The 26,031-nt window shown below is 35.9% G+C and overlaps 1 protein-coding gene across 4 annotated transcripts in view; it reads right to left on the reverse strand.

The window, feature by feature from the left end:
- Nucleotides 1-26,031, reverse strand: part of atp2b4 (ATPase plasma membrane Ca2+ transporting 4) — a 270,016-nt gene that overhangs the window by 42,054 nt on the left and 201,931 nt on the right. For 2 of the 4 annotated variants that reach the window (XM_039749115.1, XM_039749117.1), the window contains exons 7-12: nucleotides 25,094-25,129; nucleotides 13,788-13,949; nucleotides 13,073-13,287; nucleotides 5,835-6,077; nucleotides 3,537-3,781; nucleotides 3,020-3,254 (exon numbers count right to left, since the gene is read on the reverse strand). In XM_039749115.1, the coding sequence (XP_039605049.1) occupies nucleotides 3,020-3,254; nucleotides 3,537-3,781; nucleotides 5,835-6,077; nucleotides 13,073-13,287; nucleotides 13,788-13,949; nucleotides 25,094-25,129 (1,136 nt within the window). The remainder of the gene's footprint in view (nucleotides 1-3,019; nucleotides 3,255-3,536; nucleotides 3,782-5,834; nucleotides 6,078-13,072; nucleotides 13,288-13,787; nucleotides 13,950-25,093; nucleotides 25,130-26,031) is intronic. The other 2 variants (XM_039749116.1, XM_039749119.1) reach the window with 1 other exon arrangement.

The raw sequence follows: 26,031 nt of genomic DNA on the forward strand, positions 1-26,031 counted from the left end.
ACTCATGGAAACTGGAGTCTAACATATTGCCCCCAGGAAGAACTACTGTATAACTTTGTGTTCACAGATAAAAGTGTCCAAAGACTCTTAAGAGATTTCTGCAATGATTTTTAAAATAACAGGATTTTAGTTTGGCTTAACAGGATTTCCTAAAAACTCTCTAATTTTAGGCTTCATACATACAAAGTAAGTTGCACACCTGACTCAGCTTGCATATTAACTTAGGTGAGTTCATGCATGCAATCCTTCCAGCTTTCAAAGTCACTGTGACTTATACTGCATTCCCTTTGTTCAATGGACCATGATGTGGCAGGGTGCTGAGATTCGGCTGTTGGGAAGAAGTGGGGTTGATAGGCAGGGGGGCGGATGGCAGGCTAGAGCCGCCGTCTGTAATTATCCACACTTGGCTCCAAGATGAATCACTCCACACCACTCATTAAACCTAATCAACTCGTTTATTTATAGATAATTAGAAACCTCCTGAAGTTCAGTAGACAAGACTGAGGAGGATGGTTCTCTAAACAACACCGCTGCCTCCTTTGATCCAGCCTAATGAAAATATTCTGATCTGGGTGATTTTCAAAACATCCTGAAGGCTCCTTGTTCTCCCACACTCAGTGAGATTTCCTTTCATTATTGATTAATGACACTTTAACTCTTTGGACAGTTTTCCATTTGTAATCTTTTCAGTATTTTCCTACTGCTGATATGAAACTTGGGTTCTTTTCTGCGTGCCATTTTTTTTGTCAGGTAGCTCAATAAGTTTGCTATTACTTCAGTGAACCTGTGCCCACAATCCAAAGTATTAAAGAAGGAGATCCTATCACAGTTTGGAATCCGGCCTGTTGTTTATACCACAAGAGTGCATGAGTGGGTCTATGACACAGATGAACATGTAAGGTCTGAAGAAAAACAAGAAGTATAAACAAAAATGTTCTTAGGGGTCACAGAGGACAGCCAAAGCTCTTACTCAAGTCCTGTTGCTCTACTTCCAAAACCTGGCTGAATGTAGTAAATTTATCTTGACAGAGGTCTCAGTTTGGTGCCTAGTATATGCTAAGAGCAGACAAGCTTATTGAGGAGATTGGGAGAGTCCAAAAAATGTGGAAAATGCATTTGACAGAGTTCTTAAAAGGAAAGACTACCTAGTGTGTACTGGCAGTACCGTGTATGACCATTGGGTTTCAAGGAGGTCCTGGTCAGTTTCCAGCTTTTTGTATGTAGACTAATTACAACCACATAAACCATACACTGCCACCTGCCTTGACGGAACTGTTGTCTTCTTTGAGGTCTGTGAAGGACATTTTTGCCACTTGTAATTGTGCTTCCTTCGCTACAAAATACCATCTTACACATAAAACCAGCTAAAAGCTTATCTGGCTTAAGAAAAATTAAATATTTGTTCCATGTAGTAGGTCAGGGACAAATAAAGCCACAGTTATTCTGAACATAAACTGTTGTACATTGGCTTTGTCTGAAAAATCTCAGGCAAATGCCAGCTTTCCTAGGTTTGGTAGGGTATTACTGGATGTTCATACTTTGTTTTTCTGAAGAAGCTGGACACTTAACTATATTTGTACAAATACGAGTGGCCAAAATTGTGTTTTGGAATCCTTCTACTGAAGCCGCTTTTCAATATAATATAAAGAGCCTTTGTTCCACACCCATATTGGTAATGCTTTACTTTCTTTTGCTATTTCATTATCTTTTATTTCTTCTCTAATTTGAAAGGGACTTGGAGCAGGAAAAATGCAGATTCAGCTCAGATATATAAACCCCATAATGTTTCTCAGCCACTAACTGTTGCCTCTAGAAAGAAAGCTCATTGCCATGAAAAGGATTTAAAATGAGACATTTCCTAGTTGCATTAATAAACGATGTGAAAGGAGTTTACTTTGGTCCCTTGACCGTGCATCCCACCAGAGTAGGAAGCTCCACAGATGTTCTAAGTGGTTCATAGACTTTCATCCCTCCCACTTTAGGATTTCACACAAGAAGTATTCTCTGTTTAGAGATTAGAATCTCATAGTGGGATACAAAATGTTATGTAAGGCAGATCTGAATGGAGACAGTGTAATGCTATGAATATGACTATTCTACTGCCTTTACGGAGAACAAAATAAAATACATACAGGAAGGGTTAGTTGTTAAAATCATGGTTTCTAAAATCTCTGACCCAGAAGAGGAAAAAAAATTCTCAAGCAGCCCCTGCCCATAGTAACACCATAAAAAGTATCCCCATAACATTCTCACCCGTCATATGATCTCGATGAAAGGATGTATAGGCTTCTGTCACAGAGAGAAATGACCCAAGGAAACAGGTTGGCTAATGTGGCCACTAGAAATGTGCTTACATGCTTTGCTTTTCAAAAATATCTGAAAATTAATGGTGAATCCCTGTTGGATCCTGAGCCTCTTTCTTTTTGATCTTGCAAAATCACTTTACAACAACTTGTTTATCCTGCTTTTCCATGACATGACAAGGCTTGGGATTGTGTTACGTTTTTAAAATTGTATTTATTTTTTATTAATAATAAATGTAAGTTTACTGCATTGTAGAGACCCTAGAGCAAAACAAGTAGTGCCTCTACAAAAGGAAACCCACATTCACATACTCCCACACACACTCATACTGTTTTCTTTTCATCTGACTGCAGGTATTTAGACTTAGGGGAAAAAGCAACATCAGAGACCAAGAGATAACACCAATAAGAGGGCATCTTAGCCAGTAAGTGTACCAGGGCTTAAATATAGTAACCAAAGAATAATGCCCTTCATATAGCAATATTTTTTTTTACAAAAATTACTTGTTCAGTATTAGCCAACCTGATAAAACAGAAGAATTTTCTACATTTCATATCTCCATACTTGTCTCTGCATATTAAATCATACTATACAAAAGCTCACTTCAGCCTAACTGTGTGATGAACATTTAAATGAGAATTTTTTCATGAGTAAAAAATTGTATGTTTTGAATATCTTGATTCTTTTATAGGTGGAATTCTGTTGGCTCATTTACCTCTGGGCGTACAGGGTCTTCAATACCCACAACAGCAATACATGTCAAATGGGACAGAATTTCATTTTCATTATCCCAGTCTGGTTCTGTCTCTCCAGTGAAGTCCCGCATAGCCAGGCAAATAGTTCTCAGTCCATCACATGCCATAGGCTCAATTACCTTACGGACCATCTCATCTCTGTCTTTTGCCTTGAAGACTCTAGGTGTGCCATTTGCATCCAAAATGTTGGTGCACCTGGATAAAAGAAAAACATGTCAAGGTGCCTGTACAGAAAACGTACAATTAAAAAGTTTAATGGTTCCACCAAATTAAAGTTCTGTAGATTCTGCTAAAATTAAAGCAGGACAAAAATCTTGAGGCATAATGTTCTAAAAATTCAAATAACACCTTGAAGATTAAAATCATGGGATATTATTTAAATATTAAAATATCAGAAATCCCACATCAACCAGGCTCTGTCTGTCTAATTTATCACTAGTGGGTCTAAATGACAAGCTTTTAAAATTGTGCTCTCACTTGCGCAAAATGATCTCTGATGCTCCCTTGCTGTACATTCGGAAGCCTTCACCATTGGGTTTTTTTATCACTGTGCTCATGCTTTTTCGCACAGAGTTAAAGGTGTAAACTTTGTGGAGTTTCTCCTCAGGAACTTCATCTCGCACTGCTTGATAATCTTGCTTCAGATCTAGGACCAGACCAAGCAAAGAACACTCTGTCTTGTTACCCACATGTCGTGGCAATCCACCTTCTTTTTCAGGCGGCTAAGCAGAATACAAAAGAAAAGTATCATATTAGTTCACACATTCACTAATCCATGGCAAAAATATAATTTTACCATGACTGTTATTTTGCTTTACATATATATATTCTCCTTTGTTCTTTTAACATCATAATAAAGTTGTGGTTTATGGAAATCGCTATTTTTATCAATTACTGACACAAACACAGTTATCTTCATAAAGTCACGTTAAAAATGAATAAAGGCTGAACGAGGGCAAACAGAAAATGGAGATTGTGGGAGTGACATTGCAGTATCATATTACATGCTTACTAAAAATATTGTCAAATTTAATTTCTGAGGCCATTAGCAATAGATACTTATCAAATTCAATTGCAAGTTTACTTTCATACAGAGTTATAAATACACCAGGGCAGTCAGTCTGGGAATGGCCATAGTCTGCAAGCATATGTACTTGACAGCAGTGTTTTGAAGACTGCCCCAGATAACAAGCAAGCTGCACTGGTGGTGTCTGTTTCTATAATGAAAACTGACAAACACTTGAAAACATACATTGAATTTTACACAGTATCGGATCAACAACATCTTTATTGAAATTTTTATGTTTCTTATGTAGACTTCTACTATGATTAATGTAATAATTCAAAAGCAGAATTATATTTATATTTCACAAACAAACACACTGTTAATGTTTGTGAAACTAATTGCTACATTAGTGATAACTGTATTCCTCAAACAGAAGACCATTTTTGTGAGTGGGGTCATACGTAAGACAAATGGAAATAACAGACAAAGAGAACTGTAAACAGGAGGGAACTCTATAAAAGAGCCAAAGAGCTAGGAAATGTCTTAAGAGGCAGAGAAAAATCCATTCTTGTGCAGAAATAAAAAAAAAGGAAATGTAGACCATCAATACACTGAAGGAAGTTGATAGGTAGCAGCAAAGTAAAGTATATTAAGAAAAACAGTCTATTTTGGGTTTTCTAGATGTGTTTGTTACATTAAGAATTGGCCCAAAGCCTCTGGGATGTAGGAGTACCTAGAACTGCCAACAGGAGCTCTGGAAGAACTTCTTCTTCCTCTACTTTTGGCTGCTTCCATTAGAGGTCGCCACAGCGGTCCTAATATTTTCACATGGGAGTCCTTGCCTGAACCCAAAAAGTAATGTACTGAGACAGGACTTAAAACTGGCATTCAATACCCCTGGCCTATAGACTGTGGAGTCAGGAACTGTAGCCAGGGTTTAGTAAAAGAAAGAGAGAGAAAGAGGCAGGTTGAGGAGATGCTGTGAGTGCCTTTTTATGGCAGAGTATTAATCACAAGCCACCCCAATGGATAGGCAGGCCTAGAAGAGGATGCACGTGTTATTGTTTTCTGTTTGTATACATTGATAATTCTCTATGTTTACTACTCATTGAATATTTTGTGCTGTGACACTCATGCACATAGGGAATGGTTTAAGGGGTTTGGTGATGGTAATTTTCCACCATTCCAAGGATTGAAGCTCTGTGATAATGCCATTTCTTTTCCTCCCTCTATAGACTGGAAGATTGATAGCTTTTCATTTGCCTGCCCACCTGGACCTGCCTCTTGCTGCCGGAAACCATCATAACTGGAATAACTGCCATCTTGAATAGTCAGAACCAGTCTCCTGCCTGAAAAGACACTCCCTTTAATGCCATTTACTCAAATTTTTTTCCTTTAAATTTTCAATTTTATGGGGTTTGCCTATGGGTGCCCCAACACTCCTTATTATATCTGCTTTGTTATTACAACACCTGTTCTACGAACACTGACTGACTGTATAGCACCCCTTATCATTTTTAATAGACACGGGAGTGGAAATTGGATGGATGGATGGATGGTAAAAATCACCACTTTTTCCATTCCTGAACTTTCAGATCCATTTTGACATAGGCATGCTTCCTGTAGAATTTGAGCTCTCCCCTGAAGTGTTAAATCAGCTTACTCAGTGAATACCCAAACACAAAATATTTATTTGAATCAAATGTCCAGACATAAAACTAGGCAACTACAAATGATATCAGAATCATAATGTAAATCTTTAAACTTACCAGTATCTTTGAAGTGTAAGCAGAATTGATGGCAATTCCATTCACTATGAGTTCCAGGATTTCAGGCTTCAAGGCATCTGGGTGAGGAATCTGACGGAAGTGATTATCCCCAATGTAGGCCTGAACCACTGTCATTCGATTCATGGTCAGTGTGCCTGTCTTATCAGAGCAAATGGCAGTAGCATTTCCCATTGTTTCACATGCATCAAGGTGGCGCACCAAATTATTGTCCTTCATCATTTTCTAAAAGTTAAATACAAACAGCATTGGAACTCCTAACTGAAGTTACTGGATAATTTATTTTTCATTTGTTAAATTGCATTTAGTCAAAATAAAAAAAGAAACGCAAACAAGGAAAAATCTATCAGCCTTTAACAGCATTTTGAGCAGGTGATTATGATCCATGGTTAATAGAAAAAAAAAAGCCATGTGAGCTAACAAAATGAAAAACTCTCCAGTACATTTGTTCTGGTATAATACAAGCAAAATACATGTAAATGCTAGGATTATGGCGCTTTCCCTCTTCAATATGCTAAAGCTTAATTTTCTTTACCACTTGGTTTTCTCCTTCTGACTGAGATGAAGAAGCTAATATTGGCTACGTAATTTAAATAAAGATTACTTTCTTTATAATTATATTCATAAACTGAACATAGCTGCTAAGTCCATTCTGGTTACTTTTGTCATTTTATATGATGATGATTAAAAAAATACATTTTATAATTCAATTTTTGGCTGTTTGATGGAGCTACACATTTACTCCCATAAATATAATGCACAAGAGTGTGATACTGTATGCTTGCATTGAAATGTAAGCTGTAGCCACAGGCTGCCAATCTGCAGTGGCAAGAGCACTGTGCAGTTTCTAATAGTTTCATCCATTTAGCCTTAAACCACTACTACAGATTACACTGCAGCATAGCTGAAATCCCCACAAACATCCAGAACAGAAAGTCCCGATTTGCCTGTTTCACCTTACCAATACAGGTAACAACAGGCTAAACAATAATCAAACCAGATGATACGTAGGTGCATACATTGGTTAAGTCCTTGAAATTTCATGAATAATAACTTTCCTAAATACTTCTGTTGCAACACTCATGCATCTATTCATCATCTGAATAAACCTACTTTTTCCATTACAGGGTGACAATACTGGAATCGTCGGGAGTAAGGTAAGAACAAACCCTGGATGAGGCACCAGTTTATCACAATAAGACTCATGCACACACCTACACTCAATTACAACTAGTTAATCCTGACTTGCAAATTAGCATAATAGTCACATCTTTGGGATGTGGGAGGAAATCTATTCAGAGAAAATCTATACAGACAGGAGAATGTGCAAATGGCACACAGACAGTGTTCAGCTTAGTTTTTGTTCCAGTAAAACAACAGTACTAAGCTTTGCACCATCAAGCTTTTCACAATATTCCTATCATATTAAAAGAAATAGAGAACTCTTCGACATTACCTATTAACACCTAGCACATGCAGACTAGAGTACCTTCTGTCAGAAAAAAATGAATTCTTTGGGCATCTGTCAATAACTGGCAGAGAAATAAATGTTCCATCAGCTCCTTCATATAGCCACTACCATAAGCCCCGCATGTCGCTAGCATAAGACACTATACCCCAATTTACTCTTAAATATTTTCTAGAAGACATCTTAGTGGGTTCCAAATTTACCCTGTTACTAGCATTCTGGACAGAATTAGAGAGCTTATCTCTAGAACCTACAAACAAGGAACCATGCCTTTTTGTATACTAGAGAAATGCAAGAGCACCTGCATTATTTATGTGTATTGTTTAATATAAACGTTGCTTCTTGACAGATATTATGACTATTATTATGATGTATCATGTGTCATAGTTAAACAGCATTCTGTATCTTGCCGCTCTGAATTAATGCTAAGAACAGATCATGACCCCCAGTGTCACTGATCTTTTAATACTACACTCAAATGATGTAAATTCTTTTATTATGTTTCTTTTCCAATGCTGTAAAAGTTTTAAAATATGTAACACTGTTCAAAAAATGTTGTATGCTTTGAAGCTAGTGATGGCATATGAAACTTTGGCACTCAACAGCATCATCTCAGGTAAAACATACATTAATATCAGTGCAGTCACTAAAGGGAAAGGCATTAAAATATGATTATAATCTGACTGAAATAAAGTAATATGCCTATAAAAGTAGCATGATGCATATTTTATTTCAGTATTCCCTTGTAGGGTGAATGATTTTATTAGGCTTAAACAATTTGTTTTGTTTCACAACAAAGAAAACATCTACAGATTTTATTATTTTCATTTTAGTTAAGAACAGTGATAGCGTTAGAAGCGATGATGTGCAGGAGAGGCTCAACGTAGAGCCACTGACCCTCCGCATCGAGATGAGCCAATTGATGGCGGTTCGGGCATCTGATATGGATGCATTCCAGACGCCTCCCTGTGGAGGTTTTACGGGCACAACCAGGAGGGAGGATTACATCTACAACGTTGTACCAGAGGGCCCGAGAATGCCTTGGAATCCCACAGTATGAGTTGGCAAGTGTGGCTAGGAAAAGGGATGTGTGGGCCTCACTGCTAAGACTATTGCCCGTGCTAAATATTCAATGCAAATTGTCCTATTACATACACTCTTTTGATTTTTTAGGTAACATTTATGCACATTATGTTTGAAATAAAATAATTACTACATTCTTACAGGACATTTATGCTTTCAACCAAATAAAAAAGGATAACAATTACATTAATAATCTTAAATTAGTAAAATAATCAAATCATTCACGATCTTTCCATTCTTCAACTGAAGTAATTAAATCTTTAACAATTCTTTCAAGCAAGATCACTTATCTTACACAACAGTTCAACCGAATAGTTCAAAAACATAGGACTCAGTGTTACAAGAAAACTTAAACATCTCCATAAACTTAATGTATCCAATGTGGTGGAAAGTATTATACAAGATAATAATTATCATCCATTCATCTAACCCTGTCTAAGGGAATTAATAGTGTTACAATGCATATCCTCCCAAAGTTCATATGTATTATTTCTGAGCATGCCAATAAGTTTTTTGGTTTTTTTTTAAAGTTAGGTAGTACTGTATGTACTTAGAATTCAAAACTGGCATATATTAAAAAGTCTACTGTACTGAGACATAAAGGAGTTGATGTAATGACACTACCTACTTTTCCAGTTCTATTACTGGGCTATAAATATACCGAAATTTAAACCTTTGAAAGAGGCAGATGTCAACAAAACCACACCTGCTTATTTAGCCATGGAAAGAAAGTCTTGTTCAAAATTATCTCTGTATGCTCTCCTCTGTGCTCCAGTCAACACTAATTAATGCCAATTTACCAAAAACCTTGTGGTCCATCATTTACCCAAAATATGGTACTACTGTAGGTCATACTTTAAAAGCTGATCTTATCAGCCACTCCTATATATCAGTCATATATTTCAGCCATCTTTAAATTATACAGTATTTCAGGAAGTCACTAGATAACTTTTTTTACATAATGTATAGGCATCATTAGAACTAACAAACTATAAATATAAATTTTCTGCAACACACTATTTTTTTTTCTACATATAAACTAGAAATGTTATCATAAGCAATCTGCTTAAGCTCCCTTACCTTTCATCAATATCTATCCTGAAACCATACTGGCTAATTTTAAAAACACAAAGAAAGTATTTTTAAATTCTACTGACAAATTTCATGGAATTTATTTCTTGATGATCTTAGGAAATGCTTGTGTTGGATCTCTAAAATAGAATACCAAATGAGTGGAATTCAGCTATCCACAAAATGCATTATTCTTCAAGCGGGGCAAAGCATTCTATAAAATGTACAATGCTCATCAAGAGGAGGAAGAGGAGGTAAGGAGCATGCGCTGACACAGTGCATTGCTGTACCCACCACATGACGAATCAACTCAGTGCACTGAGTGCAGTGACACCTCAGCACCACACTAGTTCAGATGGAATGGAACCAGTGTGAGTTTTTTATGGTGGCTGGTGTGCCAATTCTGGAACCAACCCCCAGGTTTTTCCCTGCAGGTTGGAGGGCCTACATGCAGGGCTGGATGCAGATTATCATACCCAGGATGGAGCAATTGCAGGTGGTGGGTCACATGTTTTTTAAATATTCTATACTTTATTAGAAAATAAGAACTTTCTATACTTAATAAGAACATAAGAAATTTGACAAATAAGAGGAGACCATTTAGCCCATCACACCCATTTGTTTTGCTAATAACTAAGCTGTCCCAATATCTCATCCAAATTTTTCTTGAATACCTCTCAGGTAGTTTGGATCTAAAACCTCTCTCGGTGCTTTAACAGTAATTTTTATAGTAACACTAGCAAAATACCCGCGCTTCGCAGCGGCGAAGTATTGCCTTAAATTTTTTATTAAGAAGAAAATTAAACCTTTTTAAACTGAGGGAAAATAGACCAATAATTATTTGTTAAGAATCTCTTTGTATACCACATTGTGAGTTTGGCCCTCCAGTTGTAATATGACCAAGCTGTGCGCTGAGCTTACTCTTGAGCATGCAACGTAAAGTTGACCATGTGAAAAGAAATCTTGTCTGAAATCTCACAGCTTGGATTGCTGCTGTCATAATCGGTTTGAGTTTCATGGCTTGTTTCAATTACGACAGTATTTGCAGGACTTGTTGTGTTGAAGTGACATTCGGCATCTGTCAAGCGTTGTAAGCATACAACCGGTTTCATCGATAACTTCGCATAAGTAGGATTCAGTTAGCGTTGGGAACCCACGTACCAAATTTCTTGAAGATGGCCCCATAAGAAACAAAGACCGTTGGAAAGTTCAATATGGTGTTCGACAGTGGCGTCATACCATCGAAATAAATACGTACATCGGTTTTGGTTAGCACAGGGAAGCCAAATACCAAATTTCGTGAAGATGGGGCCATAAATAAGAAAGTTCAACATGGGGAACGTTGTCGACCGTTATGCTTAGAATTTCGAAAATGAAATCTGCTTAACTTTTGTAAGAAAGCTGTAAGGAATGAGCCTGCCAAATTTCAGCCTTCTACCTACACAGGAAGTTGGAGAATTAGTGACGTTGGAAAGTTTAATATGGTGGCTGACAGTGGCATCATACCACTGAAATAAGTACGTACATTGGTTTCAGTTAGCGCAGGGAAGCTGCCTACCAAATTTCGTGAAGATGGGGCCATAAATAAGAAAGTTCAACATGGCGGACGTTGTCGACTGTTATGACCGTTACGCGTAGAATTTCAAAATGAAACCAGCTTAACTTTTGTAAATAAGCTGTAAGGAATGAGCCTGCCAAATTTCAGCCTTCTACCTACACAGGAAGTTGGAGAATTAGTGACATTGGAAAGTTCAATATGGCGGCTGACAGTGGCGTCATACCATCAAAATAAGTACATACATTGGTTTCGGTTAGCACAGGGAAGCTGCCTACCAAATTTCGTGAAGATGGGGTCATAAATAAGAAAGTTCAACATGGCGGACGTTGTCGACCGTTATGACCGTTACGCGTAGAATTTCGAAATGAAACCTGCTTAACTTTTGTAAGCAAGCTGTAAGGAATGAGCCTGCCAAATTTCAGCCTTTTACCTACACGGGAAGTTGGAGAATTAGTGACGTTGGAAAGTTCAATATGGCGGCTGACAGTGGTGTAATACCACCTAAATAAGTATGTACATTGGTTTTGGTTAGCGCAGGGAAGCCACCTACCAAATTTCGTGAAGATGGGGTTAGCCTTCAACCTACACGGGAAGTTGGAAAATTAGTGACGTTTTAAAGTTCAATGTGGCGGCCGACAGTGGCGTCATACCATCGAAATAAGTACGTACATCGGCTTCGGTTAGCACAGGGAAGCCGCCTACCAAATTTCGTGAAGATGGGGCCACAAATAAGAAAGTTCAACATGGCGGACGTTGTCGACTGTTATCGACCGTTATGACCGTTACTTATAGAATTTCGAAATGAAATCTGCTTAACTTTTGTAAGTAAGCTGTAAGGAATGAGCCTGCCAAATATCAGCCTTCTACCTACACGGGAAGTTGGAGAATTAGTGATGAGTGAGTGAGTGAGTGAGGGCTTTGCCTTTTATTAATATAGATCAGAGGGGATAACACTATACAATGAAAAATCAATTATGATATCCTACAGCACATTACTTTAAAGAAAACTGGAATCCTAATTCATCTTCAATATATCAATAGAAAGTGACATTATACTATTATGAACTTGGAAAAATGTAACCTCTGGTGTGTGGAATGTTTCAATTTTTTTTCAGAATTTAGCAAGAGTTTGTTAATGCTATTCTAAAATAATTTGGCAGGTCTCTAGCTGAATATTTTCTGTTGTCTTAAAATATATGAGGAAAAACAGTAAGACTGGGCTTTCGTCTAATATAGCTTTTAGAATCTTTTGGGGCAAAAGGGTTGAATGTTTAGTTGGACAGACATTTTGTGCAACACATTGTATTACATTGTGTAGATTGTATATTTAACTAAATGGTGTTTAACTGTCTTTACAACATCGCTATCAGTGTTTTATAAATTAATGTTATGTTAAGATAGGCAATTTCATTAAAAGCAATATTTATAAAAGAACAGTTGGATTTCCATCTTGTATATATATAGCACTTTACAAATGGACTCACAAAATACATCCATCTCCTATATGATATTAAAATGATACTTGCTGAGCTAAAATCAAGATACACCACCACTGGTTCAATAAAGATTCCCAGGTAAAAACCAAAACAACACAACCTGGAGATTCCATTAAATGTAATAAGCACTTCTTTGGGATGTGGGAAGCCAACAGAGAACCCAGAAAATACATGCATAAACAACATGCTAACCATAATGCTAGATTTGTGTCCCAAATGAACAGAACTTCAGAAAAATATTGAGGCAATTGAAAAAATTAATACATTATCCTTGTTAATACTATCATACATTTCAAGTAAAACATCTATTCATTTGTTTAGTATTTTCTGCACACTTAAATGAGAGCCATTTCATATGCAGGATAGAAAAAGTAGTTAAGAAATTAAAAGAACTATCAAAAATTTATTATGAGAAAGCTGCTAAAGAAACGGTTGATCAAAAATTAAAATTAAACTTCTAGGAGTATAAAAGACAGAAATGTAAACTTCTATGAACAAATGGTTAACAAATTCCTCATCCTATTCAAGATGAATCATTTCTTACCTTAACGGAATAGGCAAGTGAGATTGTGACAGCTAAAGGTAGCCCTTCAGGAACTGCAACCACTAACACAGTGACACCAATAATGAAGAACTTGACAAAGTACTGAATATAGATTGGTGTGCATTCTTTCAGCCAGGGATATCCCTTAACTCCAAATGTGTCGATGACAAAATAAAGAATTAGGATGATCACTGTTACAGCAGACATAATTAGACCTAGAAGTGAGCCAAACATGATAAAACATAAGATTAAAGGCTGGAAGCAAATATTATGCAGTCATTGTTTAACTAGTAAGGCTGTATTTTGACAGGGGCAGCAAACCTACATTGAAAAATGAATTGTATTTATCAGGATGCAGAACACAGGGGGCCACATTCTATTTTGTTTCTTTGCTTTTTGAACTTTCTATTTTTTCTTTTCATTTTTGTTTTTCTAGTTTTACCTTTCTTGCATGCTCACTATGAAGTCATTGTTGTGTAATCTCAGCTTCATTGTATGCAATGTTATTTTTTTCAAATAGAATGAAAAAGGATGCAGAAGAGAGAAAATATTAAGAAAAAGTTATTACAAAAATCCCATTGTTTTTATGCTGCTTTATGCATTTATGATATGACACCTGACAGCAAATGCGAACATTTCAATTTGTGCTTGAATTGAGTAAGAGGTAAAATTTTGGCCAGAGCCTTAAATGAGTGAGATATTGTTTGCCACCTACCCGCTTTACCAATCTGTACTGCCAGTCTGGTGAGTTTTCCTTGAAGCACAGATTTCTCCTTTTTAGTGACATTAACTTTCTTCATTTCCTTCTCTTCACACTCACCACCTTCCTCACTTTTTAATGGCTGGATTTCCAAGGCCACTCCATCCTGAGCTTTAGCTGTTTAAAGGGGTCAGGAGAAAAAAAGGAAGTTGGAAGAAAGTAAAAGGCAGAGGAAAAATGAACAAAAATGATTTAATCCTTGTGAAATGAGAATATTTCAGTCAAGTAACACAGCATTTATAGGTGTGTACAAAAGGCTTTCAGATTTCCAGCAATGTCAATCCCAAAGATATTCTAACCAAAAAAGAAAGCAGTGCCATTGCTAGTCACTGTGCTTTTGTCTCCAGCACATTAATCAGTGTACTTATAGTCTTGTTGATCTGGAGTGCTTTATCTGCTACATTTATAGCACTGAAATCCAACAGCACAAAATCAACAGTTGTAATGCTACAACCGGCTCTTGTGTTATCCTGAAAGCATTGTGTAGCCACCTTTGACTCATCTTTTACTATTTGAAATTGTGTATTCATACATTTTACAGGGAATTTTAAACCTTTTTTTTACTCAGCATGAATGGTTCTATGTAAAATAAAATAAATTAATCTAAAAAAATCCAGATGTCAATATAGTAATTCTGAAAGACTATGCAGAATAAAATAAAATTATATATTATTATTAATAGTAACCACACCATCATGTATAATTTCATTACAGAATGAAAGGGTAAAACTGTAATTGTAGCAGTAATGCATGATGTCGTACTTGCATTTTTTAAAATATTTTGTTTGAAGGATGTAGTTCTTATGATGAAAAAAGCATTCTTAGCTTCCAACTTTTCTTCTACAACAGGAATTACAGAGTTAGAAGTTGCTTAACAGTGATTAGCATCTGTTATCAGTAGAATCACAGTATGTGTAAGAGAGAGAGGCTTTCAGAATAAGTCTGGAGACTAGCTGGCACTCTAAGTAAAGCTGCAGATTGATGTCACGTTCTGAAATGTTATGGCCTTTCCTTGTTCAGACCTAGTATTGTGTATAATTTCGGTGCCAAGGTAAACAGATGGGGTTGCATCAGCAGGAGAGAGAAAGAGAGTTGAGATTTTCCAAAGAATATATAATTAGGAATAAGAATAAAATATTCAAAACACACAGGAACACCAAAAATGCCAAGGTACACATTATGAAGCACTAGTCAAGGAGCTAAATAATTCTAGTAAACCTTTTTTTCATGAGACATAAATGTAAGTTTTTTTGTGACAGATTATCCAACAAACTGCCACAGAATCTATATATATAATTCACTAAGGCAAGACACCCATGGAAAGCACGCCGGAAGGGGCATGGATTCACTAAGCCACCGACAAGTAAGACGTGTGTGTTGGTTCGTTCCTTGCATTGTTACAATGTTGCTTTTCTTGCTGATTTATTACATTACCGATTTTTCAAATGTTAATTTTCTCCCTGTGCTTAAAAATCATTAAAAAAACGGCCTGATTATGTGGCGTATGGTACGCCGCGGGTTGGCTAGTTAAAATAAAAATAGGACAGACTTTTTGTAAACTATCAAAACTAATAAAAATGTGTTATGATATGAGACTGACTAGCAGGCCATCTTCATCAGCATTTTTCTTCTTCTTGCATAAAACATGGAAAATGCAATGAATAAGCCAAACTCTATGGTCAGTGACATATCTATATTTATGTTTGTAGAACAATTATATTGTAAATGCAAAATGAATAAGTATAGCAGAGAGTTTATCTGTCAAATACTGTTATACTTATAAACAAATCTAACACAGCAAAGGAATAATATCAAAAGAGGTAACATGGTTTGTTGTTTCACTTAAAATTAACAGAAAAATGGAAATATCCATAGAAAAAGGTTATTTAAGACGTTTAGAAATGTTTTTAAATATGCTTGGAACTAAATGTATCAAACATAAATTCTCTGAGCCTGTTTTTCCAATACACATTGCTTCTAGAGAAGCTAAATCTTATGACAAGAGCATCTGACACAAGGAATTTCAAAATGCAAAACCAATCGCTTTGGCCATCATACTCATGTACACCCACATTAACTTTCACTAGACCATCTGAATGTATATGACAGAGAAGAATACTGGAATTCTGGGGAGAAGATGCAACTATACCTACTTACCACATGAGTATCAATAGACTTGAAGGCAAAAATGTTACTCAGTGTGCCACAATATAATCCAAACCACAGCTACCTACAAGATGAATGCAACACAACTGCTACAATTCCATCACACTTTTGAAAAATCTGATGTGGGCAGCACATTACTTTTTCTGTATTTACTTGAATACAGCATACAGTTTGAATTTATCAAAATATGTGCAAGGTACAATATGACTGAAGTTTACTTTTTACATTTTACTTTACTTACAGTAAAAAGGCAGCTCTATTTTTAAAAAAATCATAATTTTTATATAACAACATAATATTTTCCCTAAATTTAAACAACTAATTAATTAATTAATTCACCTGTACTACTGTGAATTTTGTATTAAGTCCTTTACTCATGGTTAATTTCATTTAAGACGGTAAATATTACAGGAGAAGGAACTCAAATGAAACAAAAAAATGTAAATACCTACGATACACAAATGAACATCCTGGGAATTTCTATACTCTAATCAATGCTTCTCTTTAATTAGACTTTAGCCACTTTGACTACTTCATTTCTAAGTTTCGAACTTTAAAAGCACAATACTTAAACTTTGGATTGAACTCATTACTTCTAAAAGTCTTTATTTTCAATGACCTAATACATTTAAAAAATGTTGTGAACTTTGATCCCTAGTGTGGTTATTTGTATGGTCTTTAAAAAATATGAACTTTTTTTAAAAATTTGAAAATGAATGGTTGGAATTTACCCAAAACCTAATCAGCTCTTAAGACTAAACAGTGAAAGCTGTCAACTAAATTTCTTAAGAACTGGTCCATTTGATTTCAAGGTATAGTGTTCACACCATGTGTACCACAAGCACTTTGATACATAATCCCATATTCTTCCAAAATTCATAGTAGTTCCAACAAAACAAATGTGTTGTTTTTGCTGAAAATCTGAAGCAATTCATAAAAACAATACATAAAATATAGAGAAAGTAAAAAATGAACTCCAGAAAGAAATACTGTATCATACAAATTTTAAAAATACGGAATACATAATGTGCTGAATATGACACAGTAACTGAGCACAGAATGTGTATGGATTGGACAAATACTGCCAATTCAAATATGCCAGTTATCTAAGAAAAGGTGATGTGTAGATTTGGCTGATTTACTTTATTCATTTAGTTTGTCCCCTTATTCAAAGGGAGTCAAAAAAGTCATTACTTAATAAAGGTCAAAAGACTGTCAATCATTATAGGTGAATGATAGCCATTTAAAATCAGGTAAGACAAAAATAAATCAAATTCTTATAGAAGAACACCATTCACCAGTTAATGAAACAATAGCATGAATGCAGAGAAAAACATAATTTACAGTAAACAATAAGAGACTCAAAAATATGTGATGGATTCTGAGTAGAACCTCTTATTCTCTGAATCAAGATAAGTTAGGTGAAGTGCTATGGACATATACTGATGGTGCTTCCTGGCCTGCTTTGCAGGGTACATCAGGCACAGTCCCATAAGAGCAGACCCTGGATATGTTAGATAGGTTGCATGTCTAAGATAGTTGCTGGGGTTAGAAAGGTCTGGGCTGATCACCCCAATCTGTTGCTACTGTGACAGGAAATGTGAAGAGTAAATCAGATGAGATGACACAACAACAACTACAATAAAAATATAATGCTCAGTTTACTCATATTTTCTAACTATACAATAGTCACTAAAAATGGAGTTTGTTGGACCTATGTAGTTTTCACAGGTGGTATAAACAGCGATAACAAATTGACCATGTTACAGTGTTTCAGTATTTAATCTGAATGGACGCAAAACAAATTGTTTTTAATGGATCAACACAAAGCTTTAGATCATTGTAAAAGTATAAGTTAATCCATTTTGTTGAATTAGAAAAGGGAATTATTTCAGAAAAATGAGCCGAATGGAGTGCACGTGTGTCACAATGAAAACATTTCTCATCAGTCCAGATTAAATATGATAGTCTCTTGGAATTTTCACGGTACAATTCACAACAAAGACAATGTCATCAAGACAAGGAAACCTTTTAAAAGATCACTGAAAATCACCAATTAGTGTAATGTTATAGGGAAATTTTCTAGTTACTAATCATTCACAAAACAAAAGTAAAAACTATTATAATAAAAGTGAGGAAACTGTGTCATACAGAGAATAGGACATATCAGAAATTTGAATAAATGGATAAGATGTGTTAAGTCTTCTGTGTTTGAGACATTATAAAACTTGCATTTGACCACAGTAGTATGGAAGCCTAACAAAACCTGACTTCATAGAAGAGTAGCAAAGTGAAAAGCATTTCTTGAAAAGCTAACAGAATATACCAAGTACAGACTGGCAGAAGGTATGTAGTGGACTCTGATGCCAGGTAGGAGATTTTATGATGAGGAAAGACCAAAAGTGATTGTTTAAACCTTAAAATTAAGCACTGTGCCTGGATCAAATAAAACATCATACAGTACATAATTCCAAAAACACCACCCTTACTGTGAAACACAGTGATAGCAGCCTCAAGCTATGATGAATGCTGCAGGATCTGGAAGTCTTGTGAACAAGGAAAGCACAATAAAATAAGGAACCAAAACTAGCTGCCATCTATAACACGCTTCCAGAGAATATTCATCTTCGAGCAGGATGATAAAGCATATAACCAAAGCCACACTGAGATAGCTTAAAAACAATGTAAGAATTCTGCAGTGGCCCAATCAGTCACACAGATTATATGTGGCAGGAGGTTAAAGATAATTTTATACACCAGAACTAAAAACATAGTTTTGATTTTTCTTTTTAGATATTATTTTCTTTCTTTAGTGTTTACACTAGTATTTTCATGATATTTATGCAGACAGCACTCCGGAATACACAAATGAATAAGAACTTGCATAGGGTTGACACATTGACTTTTTAAATAACACCACATACAATCATATTCTTTAATTCTTTGGATTTTTGTTTATCATTGGCTGAGCTTTCAAAGTAACAACTTCCTTTTAATATATGACATGCCTTATGGAAACAATAGTATTTCAGCAGTGACATTAAGTTTATTGGATTAACAGAAAATATGCAATATGCATCATAACAAAATTAGACAGGTGCATAAATTTGGGCACCCCAACAGAGATATTACATCAATACTTAGTAGAGCCTCCTTTTGCAAATATAACAGCCTATAGACACCTTCTATAGCCTTTGATGAGTGTCTGGATTCTGGATGTAGATATTTTTGACCATTCTTCCATACAAAATCTCTCCAGTTCAGATAAATTTGATGGCTGACGAGCATGGACAGCCGGCTTCAAACCATCCCATAGAGTTTGCGATGATTTACAGGTCAGGGGACTGTGACGGCCATTCCAGAACATTGTACTTCTCCCTCTGCATTAATGCCTTTGTACATTTCGAACTGTGTTTTGGGTCACTGTCTTGTTGGAATATCCAACCCCTGCATAGCTTCAACTTTGTGACTGATCCTTGAACATTATCCTGAAGAATTTGTTGATATTGGGTTGAATCCATCCGATCCTCGACTTTAACAAGGGCCACAGTCCCTGAACTAGCCACAACTGCCCCACAGCATGATGGACTCTCCACCAAATTTAACAGTAGGTGACAGGTGTTTTTCTTGGAATGCGGGTGTTCTTCTTCTGCCATGCAAAGCGCTTTTTGTTATGACCAAATCACTCAATTTTTGTCTCATCAGTCCAAAGCACTTTGTTCTAAAATGAATCTGGCTTGTCTAAATGAGCATTTGTATACAACAAGCAACTCTGTTTGTGGCGTGAGTGCAGAAAGAGCTTCTTTCTCATCACCCAGCCACAGAGATGTTCTTTGTGCAAATTTCGCTGAATTGTAGAACGATGTACAGATACACTATCTACAGCAAGATGTTCTTGCAGGTCTTTGGAGGTGATCTGTGGGTTGTCTGTAACCATTCTCACAATCCTGCACATATGCCGCTCCTGTATTTTTCTTGGCCTGCCAGACCTACGTTTAACAGAAACTGTGCCTGTGGCCTTCCATTTCCTGATTACATTCCTTACAGTTGAAACTGACAGTTTAAACCTCTGAGATAGCTTTTTGTAGCCATCCCCTAAACCATGATACTGAACAATCTTTGATCTTTTGAGAGTTGCTTTGAGGATCCCATGCTGTCACTCTTCAGAGGAGAGTCAAAGGGAAGCACAACTTGCAACTGACCACCTTAAATACCTTTTCTCGTGATTGGACACACATGTCTATGAAGTTCAAGGCTTAATGAGCTAATCCAACCAATTTGGTGTTGCAAGTACCGTAGATCCCGTTATATAAGCCGAGAATTTCGTCCTAAATTTTTGGCTTGGAGTTTGGGGGTCGGTTTATACAACGAGTATCGTTTCAGATTCAAGATTTCCAGCGCAATGCCGGTTTTGCTGATGAATACGGAAGTAAATAATGACGAAACCACAGAGCCATCTTTCAGATGAAGAAGTAACTTTGCATGCCGGTACTTTAAATTAAATAAAGAATTTATTCAAAAAAGTGTTTTAGTTGTTGATTTTTTTAATAAAATTTATAATAAATTATCGGGAAGTTTAAAATGAAATTTTTTGTTTTGATTTACGATCGACATCTTACGTTATCGTTACGAAACGGATGCGATCACGTGTATCCGCTTGCGCGATTGTAAACAAACAACCAAGAGCGTTAGTAGTGTCAGTTGGAGCCCAGATACATGTGTTTGTGGATGTAATTGCAGTGATTTACCTATATATATAATTCATTAAGACCATGCAAGCAAGGAAGGAAGAGAAGGTAAAAGTAAGCGATCGCAATCGAAACGAAGGTGGACATTGTGTGGAAATATCTCCTCCCTTACTGCAGCCCAAAGATGTCAAATTAAATGGTGAGTGCAGTATGAAATTGTTTCTAGAATAGAATGCCTTTTATTGTCACTATACGCAGCTACAATGAGATTAAAAGCAGCTCCTTCAGTGCAGAAAAAAGTTCTGTATAGGGCTTGTATGGTTGTTTTTTAGCTTTAGCATAACGCTGGATCTGTGGCCCCGCTTCTGCTTTCTTTCCCTCCTCCGTCTGTGTTGTCTCCTAGACCCGACAACAATCCACGGAGAGCCTGCTGGTCTCGCTATGTTGTCTGGGATGTTGTGTGTGTGATGAAAAACACTCAAAACAGATGTCTGGCTCTGGACACCGATGTCTATAAGGTTCTGAATGGTGTAGCGGATGTTCGCTAATCCGATCGTGCACAAACAAGGACAAAAAAAAAAAGTACAAAAACAACAAAAAAGTGCACTGAAAAGGAGAGCCCTAAGCCGCTGCGACCATGCGTGCCGCCATGCTCCTAGCTTAATTGAAGTAGGCTAGGCACTTTTTATAACTTTTTGGTTAGTACATTAGAAAAATTATTGGTGTTTTGGTAAATTATGCACATTATATTATATATCAAAAATGCCGGCAGTCTCAAATTCTCGCCGATAAACATTATAAATATACCCGAAGAGACACTTTTAAGGAAATTTAGAAAATTTTGCTTGGAGAAGGGGGTCGGCTTAAATACCGGCCATCGGCAAATACATGTAATTTAGTAGGTAGAGAAGGGGTTCGGCTAATATACCGGGTCGGCCTGTATTCCGGGATCTACGGTAATCAGTATCGAGTAGTTACATGCATTCAAATCAGCAAAATTACAAGGGTACCCAAATTTTTGCATGGCCAGTTTTTCACATTTGATTTAATTTAATACAACTAAATACTGCTTCACTAAAAATCTTTGTTCGGAAAACACCACAGTACTCAGATGTTACTAGGAAACAAAAGACATACCACTGTTATCTTTTTTGTTGAAAGTAGACTAAATTATTATGCAGGCTGAGAGGGGTTCCCAAAGTTTTTCATATGACTGTATATGATTGCTAGTGGTTATTTTTGGCTATGCAGCAGGTTCTTTATATACTATTTTATTCATTATATCTATCTAGGTTTCCCATACACTGAAATAAAACACACCTTCTCCCTGTAGCCACAATGCCCTTCACTTTCAAATCTTTAACGCCAAGATTAAAAATCAAAGAGTTACAATAATAAACAGAAATAAATCTGTTTGCATAGTGAATATTAAGTGGAAAAATCATTTTGGGAATCAAAATTGAACTGGAATTGAGTACCACCTACACATATGGTTAAAAGTTCCAAACCAACAACTGGGCTTCTTTTTTTGGCTGTTTACATGACTATAAAGAAATTGTGACCTTTATTAGATATACAAAAAATCTGGAACTGTATCTGATGATGTTAGTGAAATAAAGACAATGTGATGCGATATAAAGTTCTCAGATATGCAAAACTAGTAAAACATGCTAAAATAAATATGGATGCAGTTTTTGCCAAAAGTATGAATGCTCTATGGAATATTCAATTTTCTATTTTTTTTAAAAGTTAAGAATTTACATTTGCCCTGTTGTATAACAAAAATACTGTTTATACATATTATAACTGTTGTGAAACAGGAAAATACAAACATGTCTAAGGGTGACTGCTGTGTATGTCATCCTCTCCAAGATCAAAACACATTCAGCTGTACTGTGCATTTAGAAATACACTTTATAGTGGATATCATTAGCACTCAGATTAATAAAAAAGACATTATTATTCTTTTTAACTGTACATATTCATATCAGTTAGTGAGTTAATGCAGAAATAAGTGAGAAACCTGGTGTTTAAAGAGTCTCTTGTCAGTATAACTGAATGCAACCCCAGCTGATAAAAATGTATCCCATTGATGAGTATAATGATCTTGACTTTTTATTTTTTACTTGATGCATTTATATTTCTGTAATACTACTACAATGGCTTAAAACCATCATAGCAAAGAAGCTTTTGTTCTACAATGTGTCCAAGCTATATTCCTTTTACTATAGGTTTCTAATAACTTTTACTCACATGGATAATGCTGGCTGTGATTAATGCTATAATCTCTAGAACCACTGGTCATACAGTTAGGAACTGGTTTTCAATTTCTGCACTTTGCATTATTTACTATTAACATGGTTAACAAGTCAATAAAAAAATTAAAGATTCTCATGCTCTGCCAAGTGAGCTTTTGATATCTCAAAAGGTACGGCTAAAGTAACAATATTGATCAAAGTTTATAATGAAAAATTAAAATAAGATTCCTCTGAGAGGTCTGTTTCAAGCCACTCCGGCACCTCCATTAAGCTGTTGTACGGCACATGTGAGATTCTTCTTTTTTTAAATCAAGAAGGAAACATTTGTATCATTTACTCATTAACCTGAGTGACAGGTGCAATACTTGCTTACCTATGTGCTCCATGGTAACCTTCAATGCAGCAAAACAGCCAGTTAAAAAGGGTCGCTGCAGTAAATTTGCTTGCCAATAAATAGAACCGGCTGCAAAAAGGACGAGACTGACAAAACAGCGGCAAAGACTGACAAAACGGACTGACTGACGAACGCACGGACAAACGCACCCACGGAAAGGAAGGGCGAGCGTGTAAGAGGCTGGACCACAAAAGCAAGCTGAAACTGCCCAAAAGAACAAAAAGCACTGGAGAGAAAGAGGGAGGGAACAGGAAAAAAGAAAGAGTGATAAAAGAATGAGTGGTGTCCTGAGAGAACCCTGAAAAAAGAGATAACACATAAAAACACAAAATGGCAGCTCTAAATCAATGAAACAATACAGGTGCAACTCTTACAAACACAATTGAAAGGAAATGTTTCAGATTATTTTCTGCCAGTAAACAGCTCCCTACAACCAGACAAATGGCTGTTCCACAGGATAACCAGGAAAGAAAATAAAGCTTGAGGCTTCAATATCATTTAATCATTTATATTGTATGCTATGCATAATATGGTCTGGTATATTAAAAAAAAATATTATTGAACACACTCTACAGCTGACTGAAAATCAAATACATATCAGCGTGTGTTGGGAAGCAGGGTGTGCGAGTCAGTGGAGGAATATGTTCCAATTTTCGGATGTCACAAATTCAATTTAACTGCCAAAGTACTACTAGTAATTGCATGGTGCTTTGATTTGCATCTGGTCAGCCATCACATTCAGAAAATTAAGTTATTATCAATTATTATTCATCTAGAGTAAAACAAAAAGTGTATGCCCAGAATCTGAAACAGTATCTGAATACCTGTCACTCACCTACCTCCTATAAAATTAAAGTAACATTTTGACTATACATTATTATAATTGAAAAACCCATGGTATTTATCTCTTTCAAAAAATGATGATGTACACTGCAGGTGTAAGATTGCCTATGCAGTCATTTCCAAAAGAGTATTTGTTAATCAATAATTCATTGTGTCATATTTTTTGGATCAGGTATTGAGCTGGGACATGATAAATCAAGAAATAAGGAGACTCGCGCAGAATGATATTGGATTTGGTTTGGAATTTTTACTGTACTGCAAATAGTACATGGATATTATGGCAATTGTTGGCTGGCATGCATATGTCAGAATAGACAATAGCAAATAAAACTAAAAAGAGTATATTAAATAACTGTGGAAATTTTCCGAAAAAATTTACTGTGGCAGAAGTAATCATCATTACATCACTAGTAAGAATTTAAGAAATGTTAACTTGAATTCCATGCTTACTGATGACCGAAAAATACTCATTTGCTGTGACAATGACAAGCACATTGATATACACAGCCAATAAAAAACTCTAAGCATAATGACGGCTGTTATTATTTTAAAATTAAATAAATATATTTTTGAAAATAAAATATGCATATAATTATTTCAAGATTATGGAGTAATTTAAGGTATTAATTTGAATTACTGTATAGCTTCTACAATAATTACAGAATATTGAGTTGTTTATAATACCTTAATTCTGTAACTATTTTGTAGACTCTTTGTTTTAATTAATCAATTTTTGACTTACTAAGTCATCATATATTCTTACAATAGTAAGAGTTGCACCCTAAAAATGAAGTAGGTTGAGTGGGTCCGGCAGCAGCAATAGAAAAAAGAGAGAAAGAAAGAGAAAGGGAGAGACAAATGTGACTCCGAAACTCTGCTGTTGGATGGTAGGGGTGGGGAAGCAGGGTTTACCTTTGTTGCGATTTTCAGCAGGTCCTTGCTTTTTTCCTGTTTAAACAAAGGAAGAGGGTGGAGCATTGATCACATGGCATTCCAAAAAAAAAGAAAAGAAAAAAGAAGCCACTGGTAGTGAGCATGAAATAACAGAATGAAAGTGATAAATTCTAACTGGGAAAGAGCATTCATTATACATGACATAATCACAAGGAAATGTTCAGTCTTCCAAGTGAAGTTGAAATCACTGTCTTTTTAATATCTCACAACAATTAAACTTTTTTAAAGTCATTTGAAATTTGGAAGTAATCAATTGTAAACAGTAAAAAACACATGCTCTGATAATTACTAAGTACCACACCACTTTGTGCTTGATGATAAGCTAGACAAAAATAAAAGTTAAAATCAGGGCATGTTCCTACCATGCACAGATGGCAAATTATCTGCTTTCCCATTAGGAATTTCACTTTCACAACAATTCAATAAACACTATAGCTGGAGAGACTATGCAATAAGCAGTAGAACACATACTCAATATTTAAGTCACCATCACATCATCTTCAATAATGTGTGCATCAGCCTAGCCAGATAAAGTCTGCATAGTTCTCTGTGATTGTGACCACAACCTAATTTACCATTACATTTCAATCCAGCTAGACTGTCTATTGAACCGAGTCTCACATGATGGCCACACAAGTCTAGCTGGTAAGCACAGGGCTCTACAAAGTGAAATATTTTCCTTAAAAGGTATTATAGAATCTAAGCCAAACTGCTAATAAACACATAATTTCTGTATTTTTGTCACCTTCCAAAAGCACTCCTCAAATTTCTATTTCTCATATAGTTAAATGGGTAATAATGTTAACTGAAATAGATTGGGGGTGATGTTGTTTGGAGCTTCGTTCATGTAATTACTTACTTCCTTAAATATATGAAAGCCCTCTATTCATACATAA

Source organism: Polypterus senegalus, chromosome 3 (assembly GCF_016835505.1).
Source record: "Polypterus senegalus isolate Bchr_013 chromosome 3, ASM1683550v1, whole genome shotgun sequence".
Taxonomy (NCBI): Eukaryota; Metazoa; Chordata; class Cladistia; order Polypteriformes; family Polypteridae; genus Polypterus; species Polypterus senegalus.